This window comes from Piliocolobus tephrosceles, chromosome 13, assembly GCF_002776525.5.
Source record: "Piliocolobus tephrosceles isolate RC106 chromosome 13, ASM277652v3, whole genome shotgun sequence".
Lineage (NCBI taxonomy): Eukaryota > Metazoa > Chordata > Mammalia > Primates > Cercopithecidae > Piliocolobus > Piliocolobus tephrosceles.
In genome coordinates, this window is record NC_045446.1 from 95,644,902 (window position 1) to 95,667,268 (window position 22,367).

The 22,367-nt window shown below is 35.3% G+C and overlaps 1 protein-coding gene across 6 annotated transcripts in view; it reads left to right on the forward strand.

Annotated features, from left to right (window-relative positions):
- GRIA4 (glutamate ionotropic receptor AMPA type subunit 4) overlaps positions 1-22,367 on the forward strand; it is a 367,574-nt gene that overhangs the window by 270,178 nt on the left and 75,029 nt on the right. For all 6 annotated transcript variants that reach the window (XR_002730888.3, XM_023208149.2, XM_023208148.3 and 3 more), the window contains 4 exons: positions 1,050-1,103; positions 11,504-11,662; positions 16,628-16,795; positions 18,057-18,161. Coding sequence is in view for 5 of the 6 variants with exons in the window: in XM_023208149.2 (XP_023063917.1) it covers positions 1,050-1,103; positions 11,504-11,662; positions 16,628-16,795; positions 18,057-18,161 (486 nt within the window). In the remaining variant the exon portion in view is untranslated. The remainder of the gene's footprint in view (positions 1-1,049; positions 1,104-11,503; positions 11,663-16,627; positions 16,796-18,056; positions 18,162-22,367) is intronic.

Below are 22,367 nucleotides of genomic sequence, written 5' to 3' on the forward strand. Positions count from 1 at the left end.
CTCGGCCTCCCAAAGTGCTGGGATTACAGGCTTGAGCCACCGCGCCCGGCCCATACCATTTTTCTACTCTCTATGTCCATCACATATTCTGATTTTAAAAGGGTTTTCCTATATTTTGTACAAAAGTCACTCAATTACACAGAATTGCTTGTATGGGATATTAAAATGCTTAAAATAATTTAATTTTTGTCTTTGACAATGAACATACATGAAAATTGTGGCTTTCACTGTTATCATTGACGACACCAGTGAAGTTACAAAGCTGCTCATTAGTAACTGAAATTAGATTTTCTCTTGTTGAAGGAATTTTCAGTTTTTCAGAGAATGAGAGTTGTAATTTCTAATGCAAAAATAAAACTGAACTTTTAAAAGATCTCTAGTAATTTTTAAAAGATGTTTGAGTTTCTAATTTCCTAAACATTTCTGAAAACATTGTCAGAAAAAAAAAAAAAGAATTCAACAGAGAGAAAACCTTTTTTATTTTTTTTTTCTTTTTGTAATTATAAGAAAACACTACTGCATTCATATACAGGTGAGAACCCACTGAATATTTTCTGGCATCAGAGATGTCTATGAATAGATTGTACCTTAGAAAAACTTTGCTTGCTACTCAACCTACTCAGAGATGATTATTCTTACCCTATGAAGACACCGAGCAGCCTATCTTCCGTTTTCATAAATTATCAATAAGTGAAGTACATCTAAATTCTTCGGATGAAAATCATGTTAAGTTTCTACGTTGATGCATTCTCATGAAAAACATGTGTAATTGTTGGTTCATAGCATTGTCATTATTTTTACGGAGATTATAACATTTCCTGAACGAGGATGATAGTATGTGATTTAAATAAAAGTGATACTTTTCACCACTTATTTTGAATATGGCTTATCAATTCTTCTAACTAGAATACGTGACTTTTATTTTTTAAAAACCTATCATTTTCCCATCATGATTCTACATGGAATTATGCTAAAATAGTTAATATTTTTTAAATAATATTTCAGTGAATTAAAACTGATTTTTCTCTTATTTTCTTATATCTTCACAGATTGTAAGTGTTGGAAAGCATGTTAAAGGCTACCATTATATCATTGCAAACTTGGTAAGAACTTCTTATTTTCTACTTTTCATAAGAATTGCTCAAGCACACAAGATTATTTTAACTGTGCCTTAAAATAATGCTTCAATAAATAGACTACATTACTTACTAAGCTTTTAATAACACATGTGATATTTTATTACAATGATCATAAAATTTCATAAGTAGAATTCAATATAATTTAATGCAGATTAGCTTGGTATCCGCTAAAGAGACATTTAAAAGAAATGATAATGGTTATTTTGCTACAATACCACTTGTCAAATTAAATAATTTTCTCTGTCTAAATGATAAATGCTACTTTATAGATAAAGATAACCAATATTTGGATATTACAAGAATGATCTAAACTAACAGCTATGTTCTCTAATTTTAAGAATAACTGTATATAATGGCTATATAAGCAAATCTTTTAAATGGGAGTAATGCAAATTTTTAAAAATTATGTCAACTTTTCACATGTCATATACAAATGACTAACAAACAAGGCACATCCATTGTTATGAAATTCTTAAAGGCCTGAGAGAAATCCTTTTAGATATCTTGGAAGGCTCATTGAATACATCTTGTTAACCATGCATTGTAGGAGGTAGATTGTACATGGAGCAGTCCATCCTCTCTTGTTTTATTATAAAGTACCATTTGCCCTAAGGGCCTGATTCCCAAAGTGGTTTACACTGGAGAAGTTAAGGATGTTTTCTCCTTTTTCCATTTTTATGACACTTTTTTTTTTTTTTTTTCTTTTTTGAGACAGAGTCTTGCTCTGTCGCCCAGGCTGGAGTGCAGTGGCGCAATCTCAGCCCACTGCAAGCTGCGCCTCCCAGGTTCAAGCCATTCTCCTGCCTCAGCCTCCTAGAGTAGCTGGGACTACAGACACCTGCCACCACGCCTGGCTAATTTTTTGTATTTTTAGTAGAGACGGGGTTTCACCATGTTAGCCAGGATGGTCTCGATCTCCTGACCTCATGATACGCCCACCTTGGCCTCCCAAAGTCCTGGGATTACAGGCATGAGCCACTGCGTCCAGCCCTTTTTATTTTTTATGACTATCTTGCACTTAAACAGGAAAGAAACTGAAGGATGCAAAAGAGATTCAGATCTACCCATTCTTTCCATATGGCAAGTGGACTGTCCCACTTTGAGACAGGAATTTTCAGTCTTTAGTGAACTGGGTTTGGTTGTGGATCTGAGATATTAAAATATAGCAATATACTGTGAACCATTATTATATTGTGCTTCTTAGATAAAGTATAATCTTGAGACTTAATGGATTATCATGAAAATACTGAGAAATTTTGGCTTGTCTTTTTCATTGCTTTTAGTAGGCTGTTTTAGTAGAGTGTTTCACTATTTTTTATAAAAATATAAAATTTAAGACAAATGTATTCTGATATTAATTACTATAAGAGAAAAAACTTAGGATTATGAGATATCTATAAGTACAGTAAATTGTACAATAAGACTCTAATGACTTTTATAGCAAATAGGAGATTTTGTCATTTATTCTTACAAACAATAGAATTGAGGGGAAAAAAAAATCAATGTGTTACATGTAGACTATCATTCCAGAAATGAGTTGTTGACATTGGCAATTGAAATAAATAAATCAGTACAAGATGGAATGAATTAATATTTATAACACTCCAAAGGATATCATAAACAGCCCTGGGAGATGGCAGTGTATTTAAGTTATCTAGAGTTTCAGTAAATGAAGTAGAAAAACATTTTTGTTTGCAGTAGGGACTAGAACCATCACTTTCACTAAAAATCAGCAAGTTTTCTTATATGTGGTTGATATCTTTGTAATACATGATCAGATCAGTGACTGCCATGGACATATATTATAATATAGTGTATTAATATGGATTATATTGACTTATTCATTTGTCCCTAAAGGACTCTTACTTATAACACTAGAGTAGTTTTTATTTTATTGAGCCAATCAGCAACTATTTTTGAGAGCTATGTGCATAAGATTCTCAAATGTGAAGTCAATCCAGAATCAAAATGAAAAATGACATCAACATCATACTTAAGGTTGAAAGATTGAATGATTTTCCCCTAAAATCAGGAACAAGATAAGAGTGTCCCCTCTCACCACTTCTATTGAACACTGTATTGAAGGTTCTATTACAGATATTTAGGTGAAATAAATAAATAAAAGGCATCCAGATTGAAAAGGAAAAAGATTATATGTATATAAAAATACTAAGGAATCAAAATATATTTATAGAACTAATAAGTTCCGCAGGGTTGCAGAATGCAAGGTGAATATACAACAGTTTGTTGTATGTCTATATATTAGCAATACATATTGTAAAAATTAAACCAAGAAAATATTTCATTGATAATTTACAATTACAATTTACAATTAATGGAGAACTGTTATACTTAAACCAACTCATCAAGGGTGATTTAACAGTATTAGTAAAAACTGATGTCTACAATAACAATTCTTACTTGTGATTGGGTGGTTACAAATATTCTGGAATATTTAAAATATTCTGTAGTCACAATGTAGAATATAAAAGCAGAAGGTATGAAGTCCAACCCATATTTACCAAAAAGAGAAGAATGAAATTTAGCAGACATCAATATGTGATGCATGAAATTGGGTCATGAATTTACAAACATGCATGTTTGTAAAAGTCAAAGACCTCCCTTATTTAAACAAGGTTAGCTCTCTGGAGAAACTGAGTTTAAATATAGGTTGTTCTTTAAATTCTTTAAAAATGTTAATCTTTTAAACCAAGAAACAAAGTAAGGAATGTCACCAAAATACTGGCTTCCTAATGGTCTTTAAATTCTTTGGCTGAAATGCAGAAAGCAGATTTCATGTACTTAAACAAAATAATAGGCAATTTATTTGTGAATAAGGATGCAAATAGGTTGTGAATGCTCTCTGACATTATTTTAAATTGTCTTGTCATTATAAGTTGAACTTTTCTTCTTCAATTAACAACCATTCAATCTCCTTCATCATTCTATCCTGATAAAATGAGAATACATTTATATATTCTATGCCCCTCTGATCTTAGCTTTTGGAGCTATTGCAGTGTGCTGGCGTCTCACCTCCAACCAGGCCAAAAAAAGTAGAAATCCTTTCCCTTAATACTCAAGCCTGAACCTGCAGAAGGTCCAAGAGGGTCCACAGGGAGCTAACATCATCTGAATAGTATGAGCTATGCCTGATATCTAATTGAATGGGCATGCCCCTCCCTGATTCTTGAAATTTCTCTGTGTTCATCTCTGCCACTATATTTAACAATTGGATATTAAGTGTGAGTAAAACTTGTTAGAAATGAAAGATTGCTGCTATTCTTTTTTCTTTTCTATGTCCTATACGGGATTTGTATGTGGGTGCATGTATGTTTTATTAAACCCATCATCTAGAGGTACTGGTGAAAGCGTATTATACCGCAATAGATTCAATTCTGTTCCAAAAATTTCCCAGAGAAGTAGAGGCAGGAAAACCTTATCTGTCAGTTGGTTTATCCTAGTCTGTTTCTTAGAGATTCATGTAAGAAAACTGCTTCCCTACTTTGCCCCTCGACTTACTCTTTCCTAGCTCTTCTTTCATTTAGCTGCCGGTTATTTTTTAAAGACAAGTATGATGATATCGTTTGCTTAAATTTTTTATTGGCCTCAGGCTGCAAATACAGTAAAAGACATCATATTTTTCATGACGTGATTCCCCATGGGTTTTCCAAACTTACTTGCTAATACGTGTCTCACTTCTCCTCAGAGTTTGAATGTCTCTCCAAATGACATATTGTGCCAACTCTGAGTCATTGCCCCAGTTTTTACCACCATCTTCCAGAGTAAGCATTCAAAACCTAAGCACTGCTCTACTTAAATATTTTAGGAAAAAGGATTTGCACTCTTGAACTTAATGCACAAAGCCCTTTAAGATTTTGTCCCTACTTGACCCGAGTCTTTCCCACTCCACCCCACAACTATCCCTTCTTCAGATCAAACTAATTCCCAGACACCTAATGCAGCTTTCCTTTTCCCAGCTTTGTTTAGGTTGTTATCTCTATCAGGAGGTGTTTACCCCATCCAATCCCAGTCAGTGGTTACAGTCACTTCTGGAAAGCTATCCCTAAATATCCACTTTGATAGTCTCTTCTCTGGGTTCTCAGACTACCCTGAGTACTTGTGTACTCATAGTATAGGACTTATTCTTGTTTTTTCATTTATCAAATTACTTTTTTATACCCCGTCTGTACCAGGTACTGTCCAACATCCCATGGCACAACTGCAAATAAAACAATAGCACACTGCAAGTTCACTGAAGGCAGGAACAATGTCTCTTTTTTTAACCTAATGAAAGAGTCCTTATCCCTACTCTTTATCAGTTGAACTCCTGCTTACCCCCTAGCACCCAGTTTATGTTATTGTAATTGTTTTTGTTATTATAATTGCTTTAATTTGGCCTTAAAAAAGATTTTTGTTAGAAAAACGAGGTTCAGTGTAATTTAGCCAGGATCTCACAGATCTGAATTCTCAAGGAAAAGTTTGAAGCTCTGGCCTGTCTGATTGCAAAGAATAAATACACAAATAAATAAACAACTTAGGGAATAATGCCACCAAGTGACCATTTATTTAAGCATCTCCCACAGCACCCGTCAGGGGGACCTAGCATTAAACACATTGCTCTGTATTGATATTCACTCCTCTAGCAGTCAAATAATTTAAATATGGCCACCAATAGCAACAAGGAACAGTTGACATTTGTCCCATTTGCAAGACAAATTCTTAGAATCTTGTTCTCATTTAGATTTTTTATTTTATAAAGAATTATTTAATTTACATCTAGGAGAACACCTGGCTCAATCATTAAAAAGATATAAAATTACAAAATGTTCTGGATATATATAATTAAAGATGAACTGAACCTATTTCTTACCTATCCTCCACCATCTCACACACATACACCATTCACGCCTCATTCAGAACATAAAGGAAATTAAACATTAGGATACAGAAAGCAAAGTGACTTGTTTACATTTAGGTGTTTGGTTAGTTTCAGAATGGAGAGTAGACATGCTTCCCAAAATTTGCAGTCTAGCATGTTTTTATTGAAGTGCAGTGACCCTAGTTAAGATTCCATCAACTTGGTGACATTGTTTTACTTTTGTGCTTCCCGTTTTTTAACTTTTCTGCATTAAGCATGTCTGACTCTACCAGCTATCTACATGCACATGGAAAGTACGTACTTTAAGTCAATTTCTTAACTAACCAATTTTTACAACATGGTAAGGGAGCAATTTCCCCCATTCTATTTGACGTTCGTTCCGTTAATCGCACCACAGCTATCTCATATGATTTAGTCAACCTATGAACCTGAAATGCAAAATACAGCAGAAATGTTACCTAAATTAAGTAAAACTTAAAGATTGAGCATTTATTAAACAGTGATAAGATGATAGACTTGTAAATTTACATAGTCATCAGGATATCTGATACCTATAATTTTAAACATTTTATTTTCCCCCAAAAGATGTATGAACTATAAATAGAAATTAAAGAAAAACCAAGTTGGATGTTACCCTAGAGAGGGGTAATTAACCATTGTGAAATCCAAGCAAAGTAGTAGCCCATTTTAACAAGTAGAAAGCCTTTCCCTTGATCTCTCCCCTGCCCTCAGGGACATTATTTACTTAGTCACTTAACTACTGATTTCCTCCTGACTATGGAGTGAATAACTTTATTACAATGTTACCCAGGAACTCTCAGTTCCACTATATTCTTCGGATAAAAACTGAAATCAAAATGGCCACTAAAATAAATGTTTCTGAGAAAAGTGCTTCACAGTCTAGATCCTATCAATTTTCTATATGAAATTGTAAGAAAATATATGAAAGGAAAAATACTGCCTGTACGCAAAACAGACATAGCTGAAATTAACTGAGTCACCCACCATTCATTCAAAGCATAACTGAAAGGGGTTTATAATCAGACATTGCAATTTTTTCCTTTACCTTCAGCATAAGAACAGGATGGACTCTGAGAAATGTGAACTATTATTTATCAGCCAGACTTTACATCAGATGATTTTTCTGAAGGCTGCAGCTTTGCCTCTTTATCCTGCAGCTGTGGATAACGCTATGAAAGCAGGTTTGGCAGACCTTCTATTTCAGCCATGGTTGAAAGAAAATAATAATGTCATCAATTAGCAGCTAATGCAATAGTTGAATTACTGTGGCTTTTAGAAAACATTGGAATCATTTGCCTGCTTGTGGGTCTGCCCTATACTCTGATAGAAGCAAACAAATGTTCAACTGACTAGCTGGAGTCAGTTTACTAGCTGGAGATTGATGGACAGTGTTTTTCCCATTTCAGAAACACCAGCTTACTTTCTGGTGTCTAGTTTCTTTATCAACAAAATGAGAATGTAACTGATGAACTGTCAAATTAGCAGGCATATAATAGGCATGAAATAAATATTTGTTGAGTGACTTAATTGATAATAGTGATCATCTACTGAATTCAAACCAGATGTGCTGGATACCGTAGCATTCTCATTCTCATTTTGAATGTGGAAGGTATAAGGTTAGAAAGTAACAGAAGTGGAATTCAAAGTGTGGGCTTTTCCAGGGGGTACAGTATCACACTGCCTTTCCTATAGATACTATGATAATTAATAAAATTTAAAACACCTCTGTAAGAATATGCAGGAGTATAAGATGAAAAAGACAAACTCAAGAGGTGGTTTCTATGGCTGAAACCTTAGCTCAAGCGTACATTTGCTGGATGGCTTTGAATAGTTTTTCCTCACCGCCCTGAGCCTGTTTTCATATCTATAGGATAAGGCTAATAATAGGATCTATCTCATAACCTTGTTATGAAAACTAAACTAGATCAATAATCTGTGTAATGTGCTTAGCACAATACCTGGCATATAATAAGCTCAGCATATAATAGCTGTTAGCTCATATACCTGGGCCTCTTTGACAGCAATTTTGCTCAGTTGCCAGTAGACTGATATATTTTTTCTTAGATAGCCAAACAGTAATGCATATATGTTGGTTGGGAAGACAATCTACTTCATTATAAAAGAAAAAGGAGGAGGAGAAGGAGGAGGAAGGGAGGGAGAGAAGAGGAAAGGAAAGACACAATCTGAAGACTCCAAAACCATAGCCAAGGTGCATTCAGAAGGACAAGCAATTCCAAGTCCTCATTACTTCTTACTCTAACTGCAGGATTATTGCTACACATTTTATTCCCACCAAAAAATGGACAAAACACTCTCCCTTCATTCTCTCAGCAAATTGAAGCATATTCATATTTTCAAAAGAACCTTTACTAAATACTAAGAGAAAACAGAAAGCAATTACAAAAGCTACAAGCTCATGTATGTGTGTGTTTGTGTGTGTGTGTGTGTGTGTGTGGGTGTGTGAGAGAGAGATTTGCTTTTCTCTGAGCTAATACCTATGGCTTTATTAATTTACTTCCTTAATATGCTTTTTGCTCTCTTCTTGCTATTGTCTGCTTTACACTTTGTATTGTGTGTGGATTTTTATAAGGTACCTAAAATAGTGGCAATAAAAGGGAGTCAGGTATAAAATAAAGATGATAAATGGGTAGATATATAGATGGAAGATAGACAAATGACAGATAATTGGTAGACAAGTGATGGATAATATATAGATGATGGATAATGGACAGACATAGATACATACATACGTACACAGATAGATAAATAATAGAAAATGTGTAGACAACAGATATGATAGATGAGATGGAAGGAGGGAGGGAGGGAGAGAGAGAGAGAAAAATAAATACATAATTGTCCAGAATTTTTGAATCCTTGGTAACTACCTCTAGGCAAGAAGGGATAGCATCCTTACCTCCCCGCTTCTTCGCTCCATCTGGTGGGCACCATCTTTTTTCCTGCCACACAGAAGTCCATGAATGGCCTATCTTGCTTTCGTCCCTTGGACTACCATTTCTCAGGGCACTTAGACTGATTCCATGACTTTGCTATTGTGAATACTGCTGCAATAAACATATGAGTGCTGGTGTCTTTTTGACAAAATGATTTATTTCCCCTTGGGTATATACCTAGTGATGGGATTGCTAGGTCAAATGTTCGTTCTATTTTTAGTTCTTTGAGAAATCTCCATCCTGTTTTCCATAGGGGTTGGACTAATTCAAATTCTCACCAACAGTTGCAGTTTTTATGTTTTCCCTTTTCTCCGCATCCTCACCAGCATCTGTTATTTTTTGAGTTGTAAATAATAGCCATTCTGACTGGTGTGAGATGGCATTTCATTGTGGTTTTAATTTTTTCTCTGATGATTAGTGATGTTGAGCATTTTTTCACGTTTGCTGGCTATTTGTATGTTGTCTTTTGGGAAGTATCTGTTTATGCCCTTTGCTCTTTTTTAAATGGGGTTATTTGGCTTTATTTGTTGATTTAAGTTCCTTATAGATTCTGGGTATTAGTACTTTGTCAGATGCATAGTTTGCAAATATTTTCTCTCATTCTGTAGGTTGGCTATTTACTCTGTTGATTGTTTCTTTTGCTATGCAGAAGCTCTTTAGTTTAATTAGTTCCCATTAGTCTATTTTTGTTTTTGTTTCATTTGCTTTTGAGGTCCTAGTCATAAATTATTTGTCTAGGCCAATATCCAGAAGAGTTTTTCCCAGGTTTTCTTGTAGGATTTTTGTATTTTCACATCTTATGTCGTCTTTAATCTATCTTAATTTTTGTATATGGTGAAAAGTAGGAGTCCAGTCTTCTGCATAGGGCCAGTGAGTTTCCCCAACATTATTTATTGAATAGAGTATCCTTTCCCCTTGTTTATTTTTCTTAACATTGTCAAAGATCAGTTGGTTGTAGGTATGTGACTTTATTTCTGGTTTCATTATTATGTTCCATTGATCTATGTGTCTATTTTTGTACAAAAACCATGCTGTTATGGTTACTATAGCCTTATAGTATAGTCTTAAGTCAGATAATGTGATGCCTCTGGCTTTGTTCTTTTTGCTTAAGATGGCTTTGGCTATTCAAGCTTTTTATTAGTTCCATATGAATATTAGAATTGTTCTTTCTAGGTCTGCAAGAAATAATGTTGGTAATTTGATAGGAATTGCATTGAATCTGTAGATTGTTTTGGGCAATGTAATCATTTTAATGACATTTATTCTTCCTATCCATGAGCATGGGATGTTTTTTCCATTTTTATATGTCATCTATTATTTATTTCATCAGTGTTTGGTAGTTTTCCTTGTAGAGGTCTCTAAACCTTCTTGGTTAAATGTATTCCTGGATATTGTGTGTGCGCGCATGTGTGTGTGTGTGGCAATTTTAAATAAGATTGAGTTCTTGATTTGGTTCTCAGCTTCAGTGTTATTGGCTATATAAATGCAACTGATGTGGGGGCATTAATTTTGTATCTTGAAACTTTACTGCAGTTGTTTATCAGACATGGTAGTCTTCTGGAGGAGTATTTAGGATTTTCTAGGTATAGGATGATGTCATTAGTGAATAGAGATCATTTGACTTCCTCTTTTTCCTATTCGAATGCCTTTTTTTCTCTTTCCTGATTGTTCTGTCTAAGATTGGAAGTACTATGTTAAATACAAGTTGTGAGAGTGGACATCCTTGTCTTGTTCCAGTTATTAGGAATAATGCTTCAAGCTTTTGCCCAGTCAGTATGATATTTGCTGTGAGTTTGTCATAGATGGTTTTAATTATTTTGAGATATGTTCTTTGGATGCCTAGTTTTTTGAGGATTTTTATCATGAAGGTGTGTTGCATTTTATCAAATGCTTTTTTATGTATCTGTTGGGAGGATCGTATGGTTTTTGTTTTTAATTGTTTATTTGGTGAATCACATTTATTGCTTTGCATATGTTAAACCATCCTTGCATCCCTGGAATACAACCTACTTGATCACAGTGAGTTATCTTTTTGAAGTGCTGCTGGATTTGGTGTGCAGTATTTTGTTGAGGATTTTTATGTCTGTGTTCATAAGGGATGCTGGCTTGTAGTTTTTGTTTTTGTTGTGTCCTTGCCAAATGTTGGTATCAGTATGATACTAGTTTCATAGAATGAGTTAGTGAGAAACAGGAGATTTTTTGATGCAACCATATTTATCTCCTGTATCCCCCTTTATACTTCATAAAAGGCAATCAGAGGCATTCAAGAAATACTTGCTTTGGACTGAAATAAAAACATATCTTTGTCTCATTTATTGGATTTTGAATTACAGAATTTAACAGCTAAATAGATATAGTTAGATTTTCCACATCTTCTTTATCATTTTCCACATTTTTAGCCATTGCTGTATTTAAAATCTTTTAATCTGTATAGGCCATTAATTTATGTTACTATTGAAGAGCTGCCATGTACAATAAACTAAATTTAACAATCTTTGTATCAATTTTTATAGGGATTCAAGGATATTTCTCTTGAGAGGTTTATACATGGTGGAGCCAATGTTACTGGATTCCAGTTGGTAGATTTTAATACACCTATGGTAATCAAACTAATGGATCGCTGGAAGAAACTAGATCAGAGAGAGTATCCAGGATCTGAGACTCCTCCAAAGGTATTTGTTTATTTTTATCTACTGTATTACTGATAGTTTCAAAATGTAAGATGGAAAGTTTATTATACAGTTTTTCCATTAACATTTTGCCAAACATAGTATGGCATGGGAAAAAAGCATTTTGTCTTTATAACTGCCTTGCACATGCACTTAATAATTTCTAAATTTCTGTATTTAAGAGTAGAGTTGCTAGACATTAGCTCAAGCAGTTTACTATTATTATTACAATACCATACATATGAATTTCCTTGCAGAGTTATATATATATTTTTAATTGTTAACTAAATACTTCAAATGTGAAAGAACATCCGTAACTTTTCTTCCACACAGAAATCTTCATGAAGTGATTTACAATGAGTAGGCAAATTAGGAAATTAGCAGAAATGTAAAATATGCAAGCTTCTGCAAAAGTTCTCTTTCAAATTAACAGTGAAAAATCTGGTTGTTTTCACTGTTTTCTGACTGATATTGTGAAAGTATGCTATTAATATTTGCTCAGAAAAGGCTGGTAAATTTCTGATCATAAGCATATTTGATCAAACTAAACAGATAGATGACTTTCTTAGACCTCATGTTAAATTATGGCATAATGTTTCTTAAACTCCAACTTAGTGGTTTGAGCCCCTACCGAACAAGGCACCATCATCATCATTTGTTAATCTATTACTAACAGTGTATTCCAGTAAAAAGTTTTATATGTAATTTGGAAATTCAAGCCTAGGAAAAACACGATCTAAGGTTAAAGGGTCTCAGCTCTGCTTCTATTTTCTAATTATAATATTTCATAGTGGCTATGTCAGTTTCTTCTCAGAAATACTAGAATTTTGCCAGCTCGGCATATCATCTTCACTGCCTTATAAAATTACAGAATTTCAAAACAGAACATTAAATGGATGTCCACTACGTGTCAAGCACGGTTGTCCAATCCTTTGATTTGACAGATAAATACATGCAAATTATTAAATGGATATGTTAGTTGGCAGTCCTTGAGTCAGGGACCAGATTCATGGAATTATTTTAATGTCTCCTATTTGATTATATCCAACTAGACTTGTCTATGCTATAGCTTTGGCCTCTCTGTTATATAATCGTCTCATCAGTCACAACTCTTGGCATGATGCTCGGCATTCAGTAGCCATTTAATAAGTAAATGCAGTACAATTTGTTCTCATTATTCACAGTAGTTATGTTCTATAAAGTCTCTTTAAATACTGAATAAGTAAATATAGAACTATTGCTCCCAGGGGTAATATAGGGTTGAGTTCTGCTAGCCTCTGGTTACAAACTTCTTGTCAACTATTCAGTACATAACCTTGTTTTATGGGTGTTTCTGTTTAAAGAAACCTTATTTAATGTATTGTTGGTTCATGGACATTGAACTCCTGGCCAACAGCACTGTGGCTGATGCCCGAATGAAGCTTATTTAACATGCACATTTTCTCCATAAGGCACATCATAGCCTCCTTGCACTTGGGAACACTAAACAGCACGTCAACACTATGCTTTTGGTCCATGTTAAACAGTGAAATCATCAGCAAAAAGCACAAAACTGCAGAAAACATGGCACTAAATAGAACACAAAAAGGACACTTGTTTACAGTATGAGAGCAGAAACAAGGAAACAGTGTTTCCTTGTTCAGCCACAGCTGGGACCTTGTGTGTTAGTTACTCAAATTTCTCACCGCTCTATACAGTTCCACAAATAACCACAAAAGTGTCATAAGTATCGATTTAAGAGTCACAAATAAATATTAGCAAGGAGGAAAATTTGAAAATTTAGAATCCACAAATAATGAGGATTGATTATAATTAATTAAAGTGTACTCTTAAGTGTTTAATTTTTCAACCAAGATTAAAAGCATGACTTCTGATCGTGTCACTTCCCTGCTTTAAAAAAATCTCCTGGAATCAAGGTCTTCCATTCTATAAGCCAATCAAGCCTTTACAGTTGCATGACCCTCTACCTGCTTTCTGATTCTCCAGCCAATGTGAGCTGCCCTGCATTTCCCCACCCTTTATCACTCCCTGTGCACATGCTTTTACCTCAAAAGTCCTCCACCACCATGTCTACCTGTCGAAATCTAACCACCTTCCAAGGCTTTATCTCAAATTCCACCTTCCCTATGAAATCTTTTCTTTTTTCTTTTTTTTTTTTTTGTAAATGTGATTCCTTCCCTCCTGTACTCTCCACAGTATTTGATTGGGCAATTCTCATCAGGGATTTAATATAATTATTTGCACACTTACTGTTTCACTCCTATAAACTCTCTGGGGCAGTAACCATCAAATACTCATCTTTGTAGTCTTCATGATTCCTAGCTAGAGTCTGGTACATTTTTCAAAGAGCTCTCAGATATGATATGAAATTTCATCCTCATAATAACCATAATAGAGAATCACTATTATCTTGTTTAATTTCATTTTGCTCTGTTTTATACTCCATAGCCAAGAAAATGTGCTTCACATTCCCATAAACCTATGAGTCACAGAATTAAAATTCATCCCAGTTCTTTCTTCTCTAATCCCATACTTTTTCTACTGCACCATGATTCTGCCCAATTCTGTCTTGTTGTCTATAAATCTTAGTAAATGAAATCATTTCATCATTCTAATCACTTATCAGAGCAGTAAATAACTATAGGGCACTAATTACCCTGCCTAAAAATGAAATGATTAGTAAGAATTTTCTAGGTGCCACCTAGAAGTTGTCTGCCCGTAACTGTGGTTCCCTGGATTGTAGTACAGTAAGACACATAGAAAAGAATTACATCCTTTGAAAAAGTAAAACTGATTTAAACTACTGCTTCTTTCCATCTACCAGCTCTATGACCTGTCAAATCCCAGGTCTTTGCCGCTCTGGCTGAATGTCTCCTTTGCTCTGCACCACTCTGTGTGATACCTGCTCTTTTTTCTGGTTCACATACTTCATAAAAATGAATGCACTTTTTAAAACACAGCAAGTGCATTTGCTTTTAGTGCCATCTCTTCTCATCTTCTTTCTTCCTGTTGAAAAAGCAACAATATTTTTCTTTTTTCCTCCTTTGGTCCTCAAGTACTAGCATTGCACTTTTCTCTTGCCCTTTGCGACTTAAGCAAGATTCATTTCATTTCTCATTTTTATTTTCTTGCCTTAACAAAAAAAGATGATTTGATGACTTTCTCTATTCAAAGATGTGTTGGGTCAGGCAGGGGAGGAGGCACATTCATTTTTGGTGTAGTACCTCGCTTGAACACCTTAATTTTCCTCAGCTACCCCATCCCAATAATTGTGAAGGGCATGTCTCTCCAGAAGCTTGTTTTGTCAAGTCCTAGAGGAATATATAGGAAATTTACATGGTTCTTTTAAATACTTCTAATACAAGAGTTATATCCTATACTATTGAACAGTTCTTTGTTAGGACTAATGCTCCTTATTTTATCCATGTTTTAGTTTTTCTCTTCCCTGTAATGGTGGCTGCTGTGTCTCATGCCCATGTTGCCTAAATTTACTTTCTTTTCTTTTTTCTTTTTCTGAGACAGGGTCTTTCTCTGTCACTCTGGCTGGAGTGCAGTGACACAATCATAGCTCACTGTAGCCTTGACTTCCTGGGCTCAAGCAATCCTCCTCCCACCTCAGCCTCCCAAGTAGCTGGGACTACAGGTGCACACAAACACGCCTAGCTAATGTTTTGCGGTTTTTGTAGGGATGGGGTTTGGCCATGTTGCCCAGGCTGCTCTCGAACTCCTAGACTGAAGTGATCCACCCACTTCAACTTCCCAAACTGCTAGGATTACAGGTGCGAGCCACCATGCCTGGCCCTAAGTTTACTTTCTACAAACGGAATTTCAAATTATTTTTCTTCATTTGAAAGCACATAATCAAGGAGATCATCCTCCACTTCCTACAGCACTAACCTACTGCTCATACAGCCATATAAGGTGTTAATTATAAGGAACTGACCATATGGAATTTCTAAAGAAGACAATGTAGTTTTTGTCATGATAAGTAGTTAGCAGTTGATACTATTTAGCACAGTGACTAGTACATACACATTTGCTGAATAAGTAGATCTGTCACGCTTCCAGAAAATTGTGCCCCATTTCCATGTGTTCAGGAATTTTCTAATAAATGTCTGCCAAAAGCAATCCCATGTTGATTTATTTTTATATTTAGAAAATTACATTTTTATCTCAGCCTTTCCTCACTTTTTCTCCTAACCTTAATAATCTTTTCTCAGAGGTGGAGGGGAGCTCACTCTTTTCTCAGACGGAAGCAGATGGTCTATCCTTCACATCTCCACTTTGATCCTAGGTTATATCGAAAACTTAACAAAATGACTTTGCCTTCCTGTGTACCTTCATTGGGTGTAGCGTGGCAATATCCATTCCTATTTAGCACAGTCACTGATGCATACACATTTGTTGAATAAGTAGATGTTATTTCTGGCATCATATTTCTGAATAACAATAAACAATTCCACTCATTCTTCTGGGAGACTGAACAAAGATATATACTTCAAGTCCATGAACTTATATTAAATCTCAGGGAACCTTGCTAGGCATTTCGGAGGAGGAAAAGATTAAGAGGCCCAGCCCTCCTGGGGCTCAAGCACAGAAACTGACTACAAGGCAGATTACAAAGCTGCATTAGCCTTTGATACGTTAGCTATTTGTACTAGGACACAAAAGAAAGACTTTGCCTAAGGGTCTTTCTTCTACCAACTGATGGAAAACTGTTTTATTAGAATTTCTATTTTTCAGAATGGTTTTTCTCCTTTTTGAGTCAGGATGATAAGATTTGGTATACAGGCTTATATTAAAGTAAGAATAGAAATTTCTGAAGCTAGAGTCAATTAATTATCAGTAATTTAACCATCCTTCAGATAGAATGGTGCTTTATGTCATAAACTTACAAAGACCCCAGACCATTTCTAGCACTCGATAAGATTTTAACATTTACCATTATATTCATTTTCATTTGGTTAGTACACCTCTGCTCTGACTTATGATGGAGTCCTTGTGATGGCTGAAACTTTCCGAAGTCTTAGGAGGCAGAAAATTGATATCTCAAGGAGAGGAAATGCTGGGGATTGTCTGGCAAATCCCGCTGCTCCATGGGGCCAAGGAATTGACATGGAGAGGACACTCAAACAGGTAACTCACAATTTTATTTAAGTTCAGTTCATTTCCTGGTCTTCTTTTAGTTGAATGTTCAAAAAACAGACTAATTTATCCAAGCACAAATACGTATTACAATTGCTATTCAAATATATCAAGCCATCATTTTTGGGACATTTCTAGATAAAATACAAGGTAGAATTTTGCTGTTTACATTTTGTGTGGATGCATAGTCAGGATAAGCTAGCTTATGTTTCTGTAATAACCCAAATCGCAGTGACTTAAAACAACAAAGGAGCTTTGCTTACTCAGACATATGCTAGATTAGCAGGGGCACTTGGCTAATTGTAGTCACTCAAGGACATAGACTGGCAGAGCAGTTACCATCTTGAATTCTGCAAAGGGAAATGGATAGTTGGGGGCAGGTTTCAAATTGGCAATTAATTTCTGTGGCTTAATAATATCACCTGTCCTTCCTATTTACAACTCACATGTCAGAAAGAGTCGCATGGGCCTAGCTAACCACAAGGTTAGCTAGGGTTCAGGAAGTATAAGCCACTCCTGAACCACAAGGGGTTCAGGAAGTATAAGCCCACCTGAGTCCCGGGACATTCCAGAACCAGAAATAATGACTACCTCTGGAGATCTTCAAATTGCTTTGTAACTTTGGATTAAGTAGTCAGTTTATTTCAGTCTTTTATAATTATACCAACACTATTTGTTCAAATAATTAAGGTAATATATACATATTTAATGTTACATTTTAAATGTTCTGAAATGTCACGGGTTCAAAACATAGGTAAAAGCAAATTAAAAGGAAATTTGGAATAAAATATATTTCAATATTTTCAAAAATGTCCTTATATGTTTTTGCTTCTTATATCTTAATTTTAATATTAGCAAGGTGAGAATATGATCTGGCATATGTATCAGGGTTATTTAATCCATTTTGTGGGTATACAAATAAAACTGAAAAGTAACCATAAAAAAATTGTCATTCCTATAAAAATACTTTATAATTGAGGGAGGATTCTTCTAGTAAAAATGGAAACTTTATAATATTAAAAACAAATAAAACATATTCTTCTTCCAGGGGTATAGCAAAATTGCTTATACATCCCTTTGATATTCCTCTTTCAGATTCTACCCCAATAGCTCAAATACCTAATGGCATTTCAGTTAGTTGGTTATAGTTTATAGTTTCACTTTTTTAAGTAGTTGTAAGCCCAGCAGATGAAGTTGAAATTCCTATAAGTGAAATTGCAAGTGAACACGTGTGGTTTTCTTTTTCACTTAGGTTCGAATTCAAGGGCTGACAGGGAATGTTCAGTTCGACCACTATGGACGTAGAGTCAATTACACAATGGATGTGTTTGAGCTGAAAAGCACAGGACCTAGAAAGGTGAGCCACAATCAAACTGAAAAACAGAATTCTCTGTTTACCTAGTTTGTATGTAACATTTTAAAGGCATACAGAAGAAAGATGGCTGGACATTTCCCTTTTTTGTGAGTACTTACAAATACTTTAGTACTGTCTTTATAATCAATGCTGAGATAAATGTATGTGTCATATAATTGATATTTAGTAGTGTGCCCAAGCTGAAACAAACTAATTTATGCACTGTTTATATCCCTTATCCAAAATGGATGCAATATTTTGGGTGGGGTTAACAAAAAGAATCCCACAAAACAAAATTGGCTCTGCAGAACAGAACATGAAACAGTAAAGAGACATAAGCACCTCAAGGTAGTCATTTACGAAATTATTAGAGCAAGTACCAAAAAATTACTTCTAACAGGTGAACATATTTAGAATAGGCTGGGTGTTCTTGAAGTAATCAACTAGATAAATTTCAAAGAGCAAAAGAGAAAGAAGATGGATGGTAAGATTATTGTTAGGCTGAGAGGGAGAGAAACATCTCAGTTGTTCAGGAAGGTGCTGGTGCTAGGTTCCTGGATTTGGGAAGATAATTCTGCTAGTGGTAAGATGTGAGTAGGTATAGCAGCAGTGTTCCCAGCATTCAAGAGGTACTTTATACAGTGCAACCATACAGCCCCACCACAGTAATTGGTTATAAGTGTTTTGTAGCTAATTCATGTAATTTTTAACATTCCTGTTATCTAGGAACTAGGATGTTCAGGGAAACAGACACTCAAGTTAACCTTATCTAAAAGCTGTATTTGGCTGTTTAAAAAAATTTCCAAAATATATTTTCATGCTTCTATGTAATAATGATAACTGCAATTTATGAAATGTCTGCTATGCCCTAATCACTGGACTTGGGGCTATGCATGATTCCATCCTCATGACAAACCTATAATTTGAGTAGTATTATTTCTCTTTTTTTCAAATGACAAAATTATGGCCCAATGAGTTATCTTATCCAAAGCCTGTAAGTGAGAAAAATATTTAACTCTTAGTATTTTCTCCCTTACTGATCTACATAGGAAGAAATGATTTCCTGCTGGAGGCAAACAAATAAAGGAAGGCTGCATGGAGGAGGTGGGATTTAAAATTGCCAGGATGTTAGAGTTTGGATAGGATGAAATGGAAGGGGCAACAACCTGAAGAAAGGCTTGGAGGCAGGACCGTTAAAGTTAAGGTGATACATGGAAAATAGCAAAGGCTTTCCTAATTGCATTTTGCTTCAGACTACAATATGGGTGTGCTTCTATATCTGTGAGAAGTTTGGAGCTGCCATAAAAACCATCTCTAGATTTCCATCTTCTTAATGGCATAGCCTGTGTGGAGGCTGCCAGCTAATACATGGTAAGCTGGAGCCTACCTGATCCAGATCAGGAGTGGCAGGAGATGGACAGCAGCCGGGGGGCCCAGCTGCACCTCAGGGCAGGCTCTTCTAAGGAGATTGACTGAAGCAAGGGAAGGAGACGTTAAGAAGAGCCCACTCTACCAGCACACAGCTAGCAACAAAAAAGAGGCAAGCTTTAAGCAGAGATCCTCTGCTAGCTGGGGAGCAGAGAGGATATTCCACAGGCCTCTAAAAATGTTAACAGGTGGACAATGCTAAATGCTAACAGGTGGACAAAGGTAAGACTGGCTCACCTCCTTGCCATACACCAGACCTTGCAAAATTTGCGATTTAAACAGAATCTTTTTAAAATGCAAATGACAATTACTTATTTTACAAAACTTTTAAGTGCAGAATGTCAAATCATTCTCTATAAGAGAAAGAATAGTGGAAAAAGAAAGCTGGTGCTAACTAGAAGTAATATGAAGTGGGCTATTCATAGTACTGAATCTTTTCATAGCCTATTGAACCATGATGGTAACAAAAATTAAGACTTTTCAAAGAGAGACTTAAGGAATAAGTTGGGAGAGTGATGAACAGTACATCTTCACACCCAGCTGACATTCATCTAAGGCTCCTAAAAGAAATATGAAGTATAAAATGGTGTAGACTCATCTATCTTCGTTTTTCCGCGGCAATGATCAACTCGGGCATTGTGTCAGGAATATTAAACTTAAAAATGAGCTACCATGAGAGACACTATGCTGGTGAAACTAGGCAGTATGTCTGAGAAGTGAGCAATCATTCTTATAAATTGAACACTTGCCAGCAAGGGAGCTATCTTTGAAAATAGATCAGAGAGTCAACCCATCAGTTTGTCTGACTTCTGCAACAGGAAAACTGATTGAGAGTCTCATTAAGCAGAAGCCACAAAGCTCTTTCTGAAGTCCCAGCTCCTAAGTACAGTAGAATCTTCTTATCACTCCAGTGACCCCCATCCAGGGCTCCAGAGGGAATGCTGCAGAGTTGCATGGTTTCAGAAATCTTTAATTGCAAAAATTTTATTTATTGAGAGCACATTATATGCCAGACACTGTAATGGAAAATTGATGTGCCTTTTTTTATTCAATCCTCATGACAACCTAAAAATAAGATATATATTTTTTCTCCTTCTATCGAAAAGTAAGGTTTAAATAAACTAAGTAACCTGCTCAGAGATGCTCAGCTAGAAGGAGGTGGAGCTTCAGTAGAAACTAAAATTCCTGCAGCTCTAGAGCATCACTCAAGATCTTGACTCAGGTTTCAAGATCTCGAAACGTCATCAGTCCCATTGCCTATAAGGGTTTAGGGCTGGTGTGGAAATTAGGCCAGATTTTTCAGGGCAGGTCTAGTCAAAGCCGCTCTCCAAGGAACCAACTTTGAGTAGAATAGGAGCTCCTCACAGCCGCTCAGTTCCTATCTGTTCTCTGTTCTAGGCCAAGACCACCCTAAATACAGACACATTTTCTCACATATCTTAGTATAATTACATTTGCATACAAATCACCTTTAGGAGTTCAAAGAAGATTAACATTTTTCTGACATCCTTTATCAATTTAGTGATTTAAATGCTTCCATATTTTTGCTCTAGCATTACAAAACCACTTTTCACCCACTTTTTGTCTATAGGAAAAATATCCATTTCCCTGTTAAATGAAATCAGTCATGGGAAAAGTTCTTAATAAAATGCAAAATGCTATGAAGACTGGAAAGAGAAATTCCACCTTCTGTGAGGTCTGGGTCCAAACTTTAGGATTCCTTTCTTTAGGAACTGATCCCTCGTGTAGACTTAGTTCTAAATAAGCCCATGGTCCACATGAAATCTAGCGTTAATTGGTCCCATATCACAACATATGACTTTCTCTTTTTTTTAACCAGAATTGCATGTAGATATAAGGCAAAAAATTAAAGTTTGCTTTTTATTTTAATTTTCCAGCACTTCTGAATCATTTGTCTTTAAAAGGGGAATAACTGCAAACCCATGGTTTAGTTTTTAAATGCAAAATGTCAAGGTCTTGCCAATATCTAGGTACTCTCCAAAAATGTATCCCAGATCTGTGATTCTTTCTGTTGTGGGACTCATTAATAAAGAAAAATTGTCTCTCCTGAAAATTGGCTGATGAGCTCTTCAGGGTGGGTGCATTTTAATGGAGTGCTAAACTGTAAAACCCCTTTTCATGTCATATAACTGTCATGTGGAAAGGAGAGTTAACAAGAATCAACTGACTTAAGTACACGTAAGAATTGAGGAGAGGGTGGGTCTCAAATATATACTTGTTTTAAATTAAAATTATCATATAATTACTAATAAATGTCAACCAGAAATTGATTCACATAGACTATTGAAAAAACTTGCTGAACTTCTAATTTTGGATCAAAATAAGAAGTGTAGCAAGCCATATTAATAAAAAGTCTTTTTCTCCATCTGTTTTGTTATTGAATTATATATGCAACACTTGTGAATAATCTAGTGCCTCTTTCTGACATGTTAATGCTTATTCTATTTTAATATGCTCATAAATACTAACATGGCAGTTGAGAAACCTGGATTAAGCAAGTGAGACTTCCAAAACATATTAGAACAAATAGCGAATACAGACCAGTGAGCAAATGCACACATTTTATTGGAGACATGAGTTTCATCAACTGAATCAAGAAATTCAGGAAAGAAGTTTGTCAAGCATTAAATGAACACCCATTTGGGAGGCCGTGTAGCATAATAGCAAAGCATGTAGACTCGGTGTCATATAGACCTGAGTTTTGAATTCTGGCCTTACTAAAGTGTAACTTTGTGTAATTTATTTAGCCTTCTAAAATGA